Raw genomic sequence first — 14,562 nt, forward strand, 5'->3', positions numbered from 1 at the left:
GTATTTCCGTGATAATGGTGGTGATCTCTCCTTTCTCATTCATGATTTTATTAATTTGAGTCTTTTCTCTCTTTAATAAGGCTGGCTAATGGTTTATCTATCTTACTAATTCTCTCAAAGAACCAACTCCTGGTTTTCTTAATCTGTTCCACAGTTCTTCTGGTCTCTTGTTTCATTGAGTTCTGCTCAAATCTTTATTAACTCTCTTCTTCTACTGGGTGTAGGATCTATTTCCTGTTTTTTCTCCAGCTCCTTTAGGTGCAAGGTTAACTTTTGTATTTGAGTTCTTTCCAGTTTTTGGATGGATGCTTATATTGTGATGTATTTCCCCCTCAGGACTGCTTTTGCTGTATCACAAAGATTTTGAACAGTTGTATCTTCATTCTCATTAGTTTCCATGAATCTTTTTAAATTCTTCTCTAATTTCCTGATTGACCCTTTCATCTTTTAGCAGGATGGTCCTTAACCTTCACGTGTTTAAAATCCTTCCAAACTTCTTCTTGTGATTTAGTTCTGATTTCAAGGCATTATGGTCTGAAAATATGCAGGGGACGATCCCAATCTTTTGGTATCAGTTAAGACCTGATTTGTGACCCAGTATGTGGTCTATTCTGGAGAAAGTTCCATGTGCACTTGAGAAGAATGTGTATTCAGTTGCGTTTGGATGTTAAAGTTCTGTAAATATCTGTGAAGTCCATCTGGTCCAGTGTATCATTTAAAGCTCTTGTTTCTTTGGAGATGTGCTTAGAAGACCTGTTGATTGTACAAAGTGCTACATTCAAGTCATCAAGTATAAGTGTATTATTATCTAAGTATGTCTTAACTTTGGTTATTAATTGATTGATATACTTGACAGCTCCCACATTCACGGCATAAATATTCATGATTGTTAGGTCCTCTTGTTGGATAGATCCTTTAAGTATGATATAGTGTCCCTCTTCATTTCTTACTACGGTCTTTGGGATAAACTTTAATTTATCTGATATAAGGATGGCTACCCCTGCTTTCTTTTGAGGACCATTTGAATGGTAAATGGTCCTCCAACCTTTTATTTTCAGGCTGTAGGTGTCCTTATGTCTAAAATGAGTCTCTTGTAGACAGCAAATAGATGGGTCCTGCCTTTTTATCCAGTCTGAAACCCTGCACCTTTTGATGGGGTCATTAAGCCCGTTCACGTTCAGAGTTACTATTGAGAGATATGAATTTAGTATCATAATACCTATTCAGTCCCTGTTTTTGTGGATTGTTTGCCTATCTTGGAAGCTCTTTATCTCTCCTTCCATTCTGAGTGAGAGCCTTGCTGGATAGAGTATTCTTGGCTGCATGTTCTTCTCATTTAGGACCCTGAATATATATTGCCAGCCCTCTCTGGCCTGCCAGGTCTCTGTGGAGAGGTCTGCTGTTAATCTAATATTTCTCCCCATAAAAGTTAGAGATTTCTTGTCTCTTGCTGCTTTAAGGATCTTCTCTTTATCTTTGGAATTTGCAAGTTTCACTATTAAATGTCGAGGTGTTGAGAGGTTTTTGCTGATTTTAGGGGGGGATCTCTATCTCCTGGATCTGAATGCCTGTTTCCCTTCCCAAGTTAGGAAAGTTCTCAGCTATGATTTGTTCAAATAATATTCTGGACCTGTCCTTTTCAGCGCCCTCAGGAACCCCAATTAAACGTAGATTTTTTCCTTCTGAGTCTGTCATTTATTTCCCTTAACCTATCCTCATGATCTTTTAATTATTTTTCTTTTTTCCTCAGTTTCCCTCCTTGCCATCAGCTTGTCTTCTATGGCACTCACTCGTTCTTCTACTTCGTTAACCCTTGTCGTTAGGACCTCTAGTTTGGATTGCATCTCATTTAATTGATTTTTAATTTCTGCCTGATTAGATCTAAATTTTGCAGTCATGAAGTCTCTTGAATCCTTTATGCTTTTTTCTAGAGCCACGAGTAGCTTTATAATTGTGCTTCTGAATTGGCTTTCTGACATTGAATTGTAATCCAAATTTTGTAACTCTGTGGGAGAGAGGACTATTTCTGATTCTTTCTTTTGAGGTGAGTTTTTCCTTCTAGTTATTTTGCTCAGTGCAGAGTGGCCAAAAACAAGTTGTACTTGATTTTGCTCAGTGCAGAGTGGCCAAAAACAAGTTGTACTTCATAGAAGTGCGAACTCTTCTCACTGTAGCATTCCAGCTGTTCTCTCTTTAAATCTCAGACCGAATTAGTAGGTTTTCAGGATGATTTGAAATTTATCAATTTATCTAGGTAATTTGATGGGGACAGGTGACTTGCGGACCCTACTCTTCTGCCATCTTGCCCCCTCCTCCTTTTGTCCATTTTCTAATTTGGATTTATTTTTTTATTTTTTTTTTTTTTTATTGCTCAGCTTTGGAAGTTCTTTATATATTCCGGGTTCTAGTCTTTTGTCAAATATGTGATTCAAAAATGATTTCTCCAGTCTATAGGTTGTTTTTTCTTTCTTTTAAAGATTTTATTCATGAGAGACAGAGACAGAGAGAGAGAGAGAGGCAGAGACACCGGCAGAGGGAGAAGCAGGCTCCATGCAGGGAGCCCGATGTGGGACTTGATCCCTGGACTCCAGGATCATGCCCTGGGCCGAAGGCAGGCGCTAAACAGCTGAGCCACCCAGGCATCCCTGTAGCTTGTCTTTTCATTCTCTTACCAGGGTGTTTAGCAGAGCACAAGTTTTAATTTTAATGATGTCCTGACCACTTTTTCTTTTACAAGTTATGCTTTTGGTGTCTAGAAATTCTTTGCTTCTTCAGATCCAGAAAATTTGCTTTTTTTTTTCCCCATAAGTTTTATACTTTTACATTTAGATTTGTGGTCTACTTTGAGTTAATTTGAAGTTTTATTTTTTATGTCTAATTTCTCCAGCACCATTTGTTAAAAATGCTATATTTCCTCTACTGAATTGCTTTTGCACTTTTGTCAAAAATTAGTTGGGCAAATTTGTATGGGTCTATTCTGGGTTGTCTATTCTTTTCCATTGATCTAATGTATCCCTCTTCCAGTATCATGCAATACTGGAGCTATGTCCTAAGTCTTGAAGTTGGGTACAGTGATTTCTCCCACTGTTTTTTTTTTTTTTCTTTTTCCAAAATTGTTTTAGCTACTATAGTTCCTGTGCCTTCCAATGTTCCAGTGTACATTCTAGAATAATGTTATCTGTAGCTGCAAAAAGTCTGGCTGAGATTTTGATAGTAATTGCATTAAACTTGCATATCAACTTGAGGATTATAGGTATCTTTGCTGTGTTGAATCTTCGAGCCCATGAATGTAACATCTCCATTTATTTAGCTCTTCTTTGATTTCCGTCACTTTGTAGTTTTTAGCTTGTTATATTTACATCTGGATTTGGGTCTTTTTTTTGTTTTTAAGTCATTGTAAATATTGTATTTTTTTATTCCCATGTGTCCTCATGTTCATTGTTAATATATATAAATATGGTTTTGCATGTGTCTCTTGTATCCTGTAACCTTGCTAAAGTCACTTATTCAATGAATTTTTTGTAGATTCCTTGGGATTTTCTATGTAGACAGTTGTATCTTCTGCAAAAAGGAACAGTTTCTTTTCAATATATTTTATATTTCCTTTTTTTGCCATATTGCACGGGCTAGAACTTCTAGCACTGGTGATGGTGGGTATTGTGCTTTACTTCCAAACTCAGTGGGAAAGCGTTGAGCCTTTTCACTATTAAGTGTAATGTTAGCTATGGGATTTTTATAGATGATCCTTATCAACTTAGTGAAATTTTCTTTTGCTACTTTTTTTTTGATGGTTTTGATCATGCATAGGTGTTGTTTTTCTAAATGTTTTTCCTTCATCCATCAATAATTGATCTTTAACCTATTACTATAGTGGATTACATTGATGTTTTAAAATATTTAACCAGCCTTACATCCCTGGAATAAACACTCTGTCATGGTGTATAGTTAATTTTGTATATTGCTGAATTATATCTGGTATCATTTTGAGTAGGATTTTTACATCTGTTTTTATGAGCAGTTTGTAATATTCTCTTTTAAACTACCGTCATATGGGTGGGGAACCAAGGTAATATTACCTTTCTGAGATGTTGTATAGGATTGGTATTAATTCTTTAAGCATTTGGTACTGTTCTCCAGTGAAAACCATGTTAAGTGTGAAGGTTTCTTTTTTAGGAGTTTCCATTTCTTTAACATTTATAGGACTATTCACATTATCTGTTTCATATTGTGTTTATTTGTGATTTTTGAAGAATTGGTCTATTTGTCAACATCATGAAATCTGTATGTATATAGTTCAGAGTATTCCATTATTATCATTTTTATGTCTTCAGGGTCTGTAATAAGGTATATGTTGTTTCATTCTGATATTGGTAATTTCTGTCTTATTTTTCAAACAGTCTTGCTAGATCAATTTTATTTTTTTTTTGAAGATTATATTTAGTTGAGAGAGCTTGTGTATGCAAGCTGGAGTAGGGCAGGTAGAGGGGGATCCTGACCCACCATGGCTTGGTCCTAGGACCCTGGGATTGTGACCTGAGCTGAAGTCAGACACTTATCCAACTGAGCCATCCACTTGACCACTTGTTGATCTTATCAAAGAACTAGGTCTTTGTTTCATTGATTTCCGCCCCCCCCCCAGGTCATTTTTCATTTCCTTGATTTCTCCTTTTATCTTTAATGTTTCTTTGGGCATGTTTTTGTCTTATTTTTTAGGTTCTTAGGATGGGAATTTAGAAAGGAGACTTTCTCTTTTTTCTAATGTGTGAACTTAGTGCTATAAATTTACCTGTTGAAAATAAATAAATAAATAAATTTACCTGTTGGCAATGCTTTACCTGTGTCCTACAAATTTTGAATGGTTAAACTTTCATTTTATTTTCACTTTTTTTTAATTTCCTTTGAGACTTCCTCTTTGATTAATGAGTTTAGAAGTGTATTGTTCTAAAATGTTTGGAGATTATTTATCATTTATTTCTAGTTTGAGTCAGCTGTGGTTGAAAAACATCTTGTGTGATTTAAATTCTTTTAAATTTGTTGAGCTTTGTTTTCTGGCCCAGTGTGTGGTCTTAGTGTATGTTCTGTTAGCACTTGAAAAGAATGTCCTTTCTGTTGTTGGGTAGAATGATCTGTGAATGTCTAACAGAATCTGTTGGTTGATGGGATGATCTTGAGTTCTTCTGTATTCTTGCTGATTTTCTGTGTAGTTCTATGAATTGTTGAGAGAGGGATGTTAAAGTCCCTAGCTATGATTATATTGTCTCCTTCTTTCAGTTTCATTTTGCTTCACAGTTTTTTCTATTCTATGAATCTGTAGTGCTTGTTGTATTTTTGCTTAATGTGTTCTTTTCTTTTGTTCAGACATTCCTTCATTATTTCCTTTACGTTTAGAGAATTTTCTTTAGCCATTTTTCTAGGATAGGTCTGCTGGTGAAAACTTCTTAGTTTTCTTTCATTCAAGAATTCTTGATTTCTTCATTCCTACAGGACACTTTTCCTGGGTAAGTTTCTCAGCTAACAGTTTTCTTTTAGCACTTGAAGAATGTTGTGTGACTTCCTCCTGCTCTGCATGGGATCTGTTGAGAAATCTATTCTCTTCTGAATTACTTTTTCCCCTGTAGATAAAACATCGTTTTCCTCTCTCTGCTTTTAAGCTTTTCTGTCTTTAGCTTGAAGAAGTTTGACTATATGCATCTTAGTGTGGATTTATTTTATTTGGTTTGGGATTTGCTCAGCTTGAATTTGTAGATTTATACTTTTGCCAAATTTTATAAGTTTGGGGTAATTTTTTTGTTGGAGAACTTCTCTACCCTACCTTCTTTCTCCTCTCCTGGGACTCCAAAGACATGAATGTTAAATATTTTGTGATAGTGTCATAGGTCTCTGAGGCTCTTTTAATTTAGTTTTTTCTTCACTTTTTCTCTCTCTTGTTAGATTAGGCAGTTTCTGTTGTTCAGTCTTCAAGTTTACTGATCCTTTCCTCTATTGCCTCCATTCTGCTATTGAGTCATTATATTTTTAATGTTTGTTACTTTACTTTTCAGTTGTAAAGCTTTTATTTGGCTCTTCTGTATATCTTCTGTTGCTTTGTTGAGACTCTTCATTTGCTTCAAGTGTGCTTATAATTGCTTATTGAAGTATCAATGGCTGCTTTAAACTCATCTTGGTGTTGCATCCTTTTCTTTAAATTCAGTTATGATTTTCCTGTTTCCTAGTATGACAAGTTACTTTCTATTGAAACTTGGACATTTGGGCTATTATGTTAATGAAATTCTGTATCTTAAACTTTGTTTTGGCCAGCTTCCTCTGACCCTATATCAGAGGAAAGTGGGTGCTTCCAGATAGGAGTCAATGTCTAGGTTCCCCATTCAGTCTCATTTGGCTCTCAAGGACCAAGCTTCCTTGTGTTTGGTTGAGGGTGGGAGTTCCGGCTTCCTGGTAGGCCTCATGTGGTACCATCTCCCTGCCTGGGAATGATTAGTGCCTCTTTACTGATAAAGGAGTGGGATGGAGTGGGGAGAGAGTAGGTGTACCAGGGAGGAGAATTAGAGTGTTTGGAGACACTCATTACCTTTGAATGGTGATGAAAAGTCCTGACTCTCTACAAGGCCTCCTCTTCCACCACCCCAGTAATGGTTGAGGGAGGGGGAGTACTTGCTGGGTAGAAGTCAGGTTCCCTATATGGGCTTTATGAGGACACTCCCAGGGATGAAGTGCCAGGTCCCTACTCTAGAACAGGGCCACGTTTTTTTCTGTGGTGTTTGTCTAGGGTAGAACACTTACTAAATTTTTCTATATCGTTGGGCTGCCCTTTTCCTTGTCTTTTGGCTAAAGGGAAAAGACTTTCTATTGGGGGTTTTATTGCCTGTACCTTTTGGCATTTCTGGGTTGCTGGCTTCTCCAGAACCACGTCTGGGGTATGTGAGGCAAAAAGAAAACTGAAGAAATTCATTATCTTCTCTGGGTCCCAAGTTTGTTTGCTACCTGCTGACTTCTTTCAAAGTGAACTTATATTTGTTTAACCACAAGTTGAGGGTTTTTTAGTTGCACTTAACGGGAGGATAGAGAAAGGTACATCTATTTTATCTGCCCAAAAAAGGAAATCCCAAATACGGTATTTAAAAACAATTGCTACCAAGTTTTAATATTACTATTCTTTTTTCTTAATAGAAGCCTAGCAATAATGTGCCTCCTGCAAAATCAAAAAAAGTACACAAGTTGGTTGAGAATTCCTTGTCCATAAATAATTCAGCACTCTTCAACTCCTTAGGACCTCCTCTTCGGTCAACAACTTGCCATCGCTGTGGCCTATTTGGTAAGCATATTTCCCTCACGTGTCTGGATTATTTTTTCACACATTTGAAAAATATTTTTATTAAAGGTTTTAAAACATATTAAGTATGAACAGAATAGTATGTACTGTATACCCATCTCAAATTCAGCTATCCAACACCATATAGTTTTTGTTCATCTGTACCTTTCCACTCTTGCTGCTTCCTTACTTCTTATTGCCTATAGTTTTGTTTGTGATAAGATTTACATGCATTGGCATGCACCAACTTACATGCCTATCAAGATACAGAATATGTCCATCTTCTTAGAAAGTTCCCTCCTAGCCCCTTCCAGAGTCTCTATACCCGCTAGAGACAACCATGCTGTTTTTTTACACCATAAATTAACTTTGCCAGTTTGATTTTAAAAAATTTTTTATATTTATTTTTTATTGGTGTTCAATTTGCCAGCATTTAGCATAACACCCAGTGCTCATCCCATCAAGTTCCCCCCTCAGTGCCCATCACCCAGTCACCACCACCCCCCACCCACCTCCCTTTCCACCACCTCTTGTTCGTTTCCCAGAGTTAGGAGTCTCTCATGTTCTGTCTCCCTTTCTGATATTTCCCATTCATTTTTTCTCCTTTCCCCTATATTCCCTTTCACTATTATTTATATTCCCCAAATGAATGAGACCGTATAATGTCTGTCCTTCTCTGATTGACTTGTTTCACTCAGCATAATACCCTCCAGTTCCATCCACGTCGAAACTTTGCCAGTTTTAGAATTACGTATAAATGGAATCTTAGAGTATCGACTCTTTTGTATAAAGCTTTTTATAATTTAAAACAATATTTTTTGAGATTGATCCGTGTTCTATACACAGTATTATTTGCTGCTGAGTAATATTTGTATGATTATATCACAATTTATCTGGTTTTATGTTGAACATTTTGCTTGTGTTTAGCTTTTAGCTATTATGAATAGAGCTCTCTACACATTTTTGTATAAGTCCTTGGGTGGGTATAGGTTTTCCTTTCTCTTGGGTACATACCTAGGAGCATAATTGCTGAGTCAAAGGTTAGATATATGTTTAACTTTAGAGGAAACCGCCAAACCATTTTCCAAAGTACTTGTCCCATTTTACCTTCCCAGTGATAATGGGTCCACATTATCTTTATGACAAGATGTGGTGGTTCCACATCTTTGTCATTTGGTTTTGTTGGTCTTTTCAACTTTAGCCCTTCTCGTGGTTGTTTAGTGGTATCTCATTGTGGTTTTAACTTGCATTTCCCTTATGATCAGTGAATGATCTTGAGTATTTCATTGCTTACTGGCTATTTGGATATTTAGCTCCTTTTTTTCTTTTTATAAAGATTTTATTTCAGAGAAAGAGAAAGAGAGCACACAAGCATGAGCCAGGGGGAGGGGGAGAAGCAGACTCCCTGCTGAGCAGAGAGCTTAAGGGAGGGAGGGCTTGATCCCAGCACTACAGGATCATGACCTAAGCAGAAGGCAGCCTCCTAACTGACTGAGCCATCTAGGCACCCCTCTTTTGTTTCCTTCTGTTTAGAGTAGAAGCATTCAAGGCCAGCCTGGATTTTTGTTACGTGTTTTTTTGTTTGTTTCATTTTTTTTTCTGCCTGTATATTCATAGGATTTTTTTAGTACTTTATTTTTAAAACTTCTGGGTTTTTCTGGGTGTGATTTCTCTTCATTGGTTTTTGTCTTATATATTTTTTTTAATAGTGTGAAGTGGTAAACTATGTCTGAGTCTGCTTGCACAAGTCTGTTTTCACTACCACACATTTTATATTTCCTTTGTTCCTTTTATAAGGTGTTCTGGACTCTACTGTAGGAAAGTCAGTTATGTTTTCATTCTGTCTTCATTTTCATCTTTGCATTCCTATTTGCAGTTTGAGAAAGCTGCAAAAAATTAGTCTTAGCACCTAGTCATAAACAGCATAATCTTTTTCAAGTGATCTTCTTGATGTGGTTAATAGAATGGTGTTTGATATGTCTGGTCTTTGAAAATGTCTTGCTCTCAGCAACAAATCCTTGGAATAAAACACTGGGCTGTGTTCTGTAGGATCGCTGAGGTGTTCACAGTGCAAGCAGACATACTATTGCTCCATAGCATGCCAGAGAAGGGACTGGTCGGCACACAGCATTGTGTGCAAACCTGTTCAACAAAAGTAAGTGTAATGTTTTTATTCATTAGAGAATATTTAAAAGGGTTGTGGGTTTTTTTTTAATAGTATAAGGATCAAATGAGGTAAGCAGGCCTATCTATGTAGAAGTTGTCACTTTTTATTTGAGGTATAACAAAGGGTTCAAATCTGAAATGAACAGCTTACAAACTCAGGACTGAGTTCTCATGAATATAATTTTATTAGCACATATTCATGGTTAGAAATTTGAGTTTGTTATCAGAGCTTTAGAATGCCTTTTTTTTTTTAAAATAAGATTTTATTTACTTATTCATGAGAGACGCAGAGAGAGAGGCAGAGGGAGAAGCAGGCTCCCTGCAGGGAGCCCGAGGTGGGACTTGATCCTGGGTCTCCAGGATCAGGCCCTGGGCCGAAGGTGGTGCTCAGTCACTGAGACACCAAGTGTCCCTAGAATGCCTTACTTTTTAACCTGTTCTTTCCTGAAGTTTGGGAAGGTAGAACTCTCACAGTGCCTCTTAAGTTGTGATTTTAAAATACGAAATTCTTCCAGGCATGGCATTTACCAGTTTAGACAGCAATTTCACATCTGTAACCTCATTTGATCCTCAAAACTGTTGAGAACCTGTAGTGATTATCTCCATTTTGCAGATAGGAAAGCTGGGGCCTGGAGATCGTGGCCCTGTATATCCCTTTAATTAGGTGGCTGTGGGCGAGGCCAGCCCACACACAGGGTAGACTGTCCCATGGCTAGCTGTGTACTATTTTGTTTTGTTACTGCTGTGATTCTCTCTGAAGGAAGATGTTTTTCTCCTTCCTAGATTTTGTTGATTGAGAATTTAGCATCATGTGGCCCCTACTCTTAACTGACTCTGTACTATAAGTATTATAATCAGCTGCTTTATTTCAGTTTCCATAAACATGAAGCTAGTAAATCACCTTTTGAAACAAAGAACATGGAAGTGAAAAATGAGGTATGATGTATTTTTTTGCCTTTACAGTAAATTTTGAATGACTTCCTTTTATTGAATTAAGAAGACTTAAGCTAAATAAAATGTGTATTGCTTATTTCTGCATTTCACCAATGTTTATTCAAGTAATCTCCAGTCTCAACATGTGACTCAAACTCAACAACCCTGAGATCCAAGAATGAGTTGCAGGCTCCTCTGACTGAGCCAACCAGTCACCCCTGTACCAGTGTTTATTTAAAAACAAAAGTTTCCTGTTGAATAAATCTATACAACCTTAATAACCGATTGGGTGACTTTTTAGGGTTTTTGAGCATTGTGTGTGACCAGCACTTTTCCCAGAAGGACTTGGGATGCCTGTGTCTTAGTGTAAAATCATTTGGACTCCTGAGAAAGAGCCCCTGTCTGTAATCCCAGATGAACACATTCTTGGGCTTTGTGTACTGCGTTCTAATAGGTTCCTATTATCAAAGCATTTTTTTCTGTAATACCCCTCTTCCATTTAGATGACTATATGGGCTTAATCATTCATAATCTGAAAAATATCACTAGTGCTTGTCTAATTTTTAGCCTTCTTTAGCTGGTTCTAGCTTCTGCTTAAGATCTGACTTCCTTAAATATTTATTCTTACAAAATGTTAACAAGTACAAAATAACCCCCCTTTTTTATTTTATTTTTTAAAAGATTTAATTTATTCATGAGAGACAGAGGCAGAAACATAGAGGGAGAAGCAGGCTCCCTGGGGAGCCTGATGTGGAACTCGATCCCAGGACCCTGGGCTCATGACCTGAGCTAAAGGCAGACACTCATCTACTGAGCCACCCAGGTGCCCCCCACCCCCTCTTTTTATTTTATACTCAACATTATTAGCCCATTATGGCCTGATTCTTGAGTGGTCCCAGTGCTATGTACATTGCCTACGGACAGTGGCTTTTATCAGCTCTCAAAGGTATACACTATTTCTTTGACTCACGTGTTTGTTTTTTTAAACCCTAGAGTGACTACCCTCTTGGAGTTACTAAAGAAATAGCCATTTGTACTGATAAAATAATGTTTTCTGATTTGAGAAGTCTACAGCTCAGGAAAACCATGGAAATAAAGGTATTTAATTTCTATAGACAGAGATCCAAAGAACTATAGATTTTTATTCCTTGTTTCCTGTTTTTAGTTTGAGTTTATAAGATAGTTACAGAATGTAACTGATGAAATTGATAAAGATTGCAAAAACTGTCTTGTAATACCTTTTTTAAATTATTAGAAAGTGTTAAGTTCACATTTGCTTGTGTTCTCCGTGAATTATTGCACCTTTCCATCTTTTGAAAGGGTACAGTGACTGAATTCAAACACCCAAGTGACTTTTACGTGCAGTTATATTCTTCAGAAGTTTTAGAATACATGAACCAACTATCTAGGAGCTTCAAGGAAACATATGCAAATATGACTCAGGAGGAAGATTACATTCCTGTTAAGGGGGAAGTTTGTGTTGCCAAGTACACTGTTGATCAGGTAACTGCTGATGACATTATTTATTTAATACACTGTTTTAATTTACTTTGGTCATATAAACTTGACACCAGAGCTTTTAATAATGCATTTGACAGCTTAATAAGAGGCTATCTCATCCTCAGTCAGTAATCTAGGTCTGTTGGGTCACCTCCTGCCTGCCCTTGCCCCCTCCAGCTCTGTTTGTAGGCTCCCCTGCTGCCAGTTACAGACTGATGGTGAGTCCTGGAGCTTGTGTTTATTTTTGTAGTGAGGCATTGTGTGTCATAGTAATTCCTGGGTTAGAATAACCCAGGGATAATTGTGCATATTAAAGTCTCCTAAATTGACAAATTTAGGGATTTCTTAGTCAGATTCTTAGAAAATTAACTTGACTATGTCAGAACAGAGCTGTAGCCTTTCCCTTGCATGTTCTGTAGATTGGCTGAGAGTTTGTAAGCCTAAGATTGTGAAATACTGTTTTGACGTGAGCACCTTATATTCCACTTTCAGACCTGGAACAGAGTAATAATACAAGAAATTGATATGCTACAGAAGAAGGCACAAGTCTTATATATTGATTATGGAAATGAAGAAATAATTCCAATAAAGAGAATTCACCAGCTAAACAGAAACATTGGTTTATTTCCTCCATGTGTGAGTCTTTCACTTTCTAAATGCCTAATAGTGTCCCCAAAGAGCCCATTTTGATGGGCACAGTATTTGCCTGTTCTATTCTGTGATGGTTATTATGAAAAAGTACCTATTGGTATATTTTTCATCTTTTACTATATAGATAAGTACTCAATGGCTTTCTTGGCTCCATTTAATAAGCATTATTTAGTTAAGTACTTTCTTAGATGAGAAACTTAGCATTTTTAGGGACATCTTTTAAAACAGTCATCTTCTTTCTATGTTGATTACATTGTCTGGAAGCAACCTGAATTTATATGTATTTGAGGGATAATTATTATCTTTTTATGAGTTTCTCAAGCTTCAGGTCCCAAAAGGAAAAGCACTGTGGATAGAGTAGCACAAGAGACCAATACTTACACATAAGATTGTTCATTTGGTTAGTTCTTGAAGACTTCTAATTAATTTTCAGCATGAAATATATTTTCTTTACATTATTAGTAAAAATCATTTTCAAACACTAATTTTTTAGTAATTCATGTAAAATCTTTCAGGCCATAAAGTGCTTTGTGGCCAGTGTTATCCCAGCAGAGGGGAATTGGAGCAATGAATGTGTCAAAACTATTAAATCGCTGTTAATGGAGCAGTATTGCTCTATAAAGATTGTCGACATCTTGAAAGAAGAAGTGGTTACCTTTGCTGTGGATGTTATGCTGCCAAGTTCAGGTAAGATCAAAATCTTTCTTTTTCACACGGAGCATTTAATATGTTTAGTCTTCACCCATTAATGCAGAGAAAAAATAGAAACATGAAGTGAGGCCAAGTAAGCTCCACTCGGAAGTCATTCAGGTTGTGATGAAAGTATGGCTTTAGCCCTGCTCCTGTGGTTGTTCAGAGACCCAGCACAGGTTAATGGAGCTGGATGGGTTAAGAGGCTAGGTGCAGACTTAGTGTGTGGGGATGACTGTGTTAACCTTTTGATATTGACATTACGGTCGCTTTTCCTGACTTCTACCCATGTATGGAGAAAAACTCAAGAATTTATGTATATGTCCATGGTTTCACCACAAAGTGCATTTTTCTTGAAGAAATTTTACAGAACTGCATTTGGTTAGTATTGAGCCCATAAGTGCCTAGTATTTAAGTGTGAGATGGAAACGCCTTGGAATCCTACTCTTCTGTTCCAGCTTTCTGTATGTTTGAAAAGTGACTTCTGACCGTATGCTTATAATCGCTTCTCAGTTTCCAAAGTATTAATTTTTTGCTTTTAGAGACCCCACATCACTTGGTGACTTGCTAGAAAATTCAGTTAAGCCATTTGTGAAATTAACTATAAAATCTATTTTCTTTCTTTGTATGTTTTGTGTTAGGACTCTGGCTTCTGGATGCTGTTTCAAGGAACTTGAAGTTTATGTCATGCTGGCTACCTCTTGTTTCAGCCAGACTTTATGTCTGAGAAAAGTAGTCTTGGTTTAACACTAAATTTATTTTTTTCTCCTAAATGGTGGCCATATTCATGCCAGTGAGGTGGTAACCAAATCTTTCATGTTACCTAGAATTTGAGGTGAAATATTTTTATAAAATTTCCTGCCACATGACAATTGGAATTTTGACTCAATTTTTAAGTTTGAACATTAGTAAACTGTATTTTGCACACAGAAGCTGAATTGAGAAATAGGCCAGTATATTAATAGCTATAGTCTCTAGATCAGATGATTGTGATTCATTTGTTTCATGTTTATGCCTTTCTTCTAATACTTGGTATAATATCAATTATGAAACATTTTCTTAATCACTTTTAGGAAAACGCTTAGATGATGTGCTCATAGAAATGGGATATGGCTTGAAACCCAAGGCACAAAATTCTAAGAAGCAAAGTGCAGATCCAAGTGAGTATACAGATTAATATTGAACAGTATAGTGACTGTAGGTACTAAAGAATATCTTCTCTACTGAACAAAAAAAAAAAAGGCAGAGCTATCACACTGTCAGATTTAATGGAAACGAAATCCATTCTTTGATACTTTTTCATTTAGTAGTAC

The 14,562-nt window shown here is 36.6% G+C and overlaps 1 protein-coding gene across 1 annotated transcript in view; it reads left to right on the forward strand.

The window, feature by feature from the left end:
- Positions 1-14,562, forward strand: part of TDRD1 (tudor domain containing 1) — a 53,221-nt gene that overhangs the window by 19,018 nt on the left and 19,641 nt on the right. Inside the window, exons 7-14 of the mRNA XM_055299889.1 lie at positions 7,168-7,312; positions 9,359-9,464; positions 10,348-10,411; positions 11,402-11,506; positions 11,729-11,911; positions 12,401-12,544; positions 13,075-13,246; positions 14,323-14,409. Of these exons, the coding sequence (XP_055155864.1) occupies positions 7,168-7,312; positions 9,359-9,464; positions 10,348-10,411; positions 11,402-11,506; positions 11,729-11,911; positions 12,401-12,544; positions 13,075-13,246; positions 14,323-14,409 (1,006 nt within the window). The remainder of the gene's footprint in view (positions 1-7,167; positions 7,313-9,358; positions 9,465-10,347; positions 10,412-11,401; positions 11,507-11,728; positions 11,912-12,400; positions 12,545-13,074; positions 13,247-14,322; positions 14,410-14,562) is intronic.

This window comes from Nyctereutes procyonoides, unplaced genomic scaffold (genome assembly GCF_905146905.1).
Source record: "Nyctereutes procyonoides isolate TBG_1078 unplaced genomic scaffold, NYPRO_anot_genome, whole genome shotgun sequence".
In the NCBI taxonomy this organism is placed as follows: Eukaryota; Metazoa; Chordata; class Mammalia; order Carnivora; family Canidae; genus Nyctereutes; species Nyctereutes procyonoides.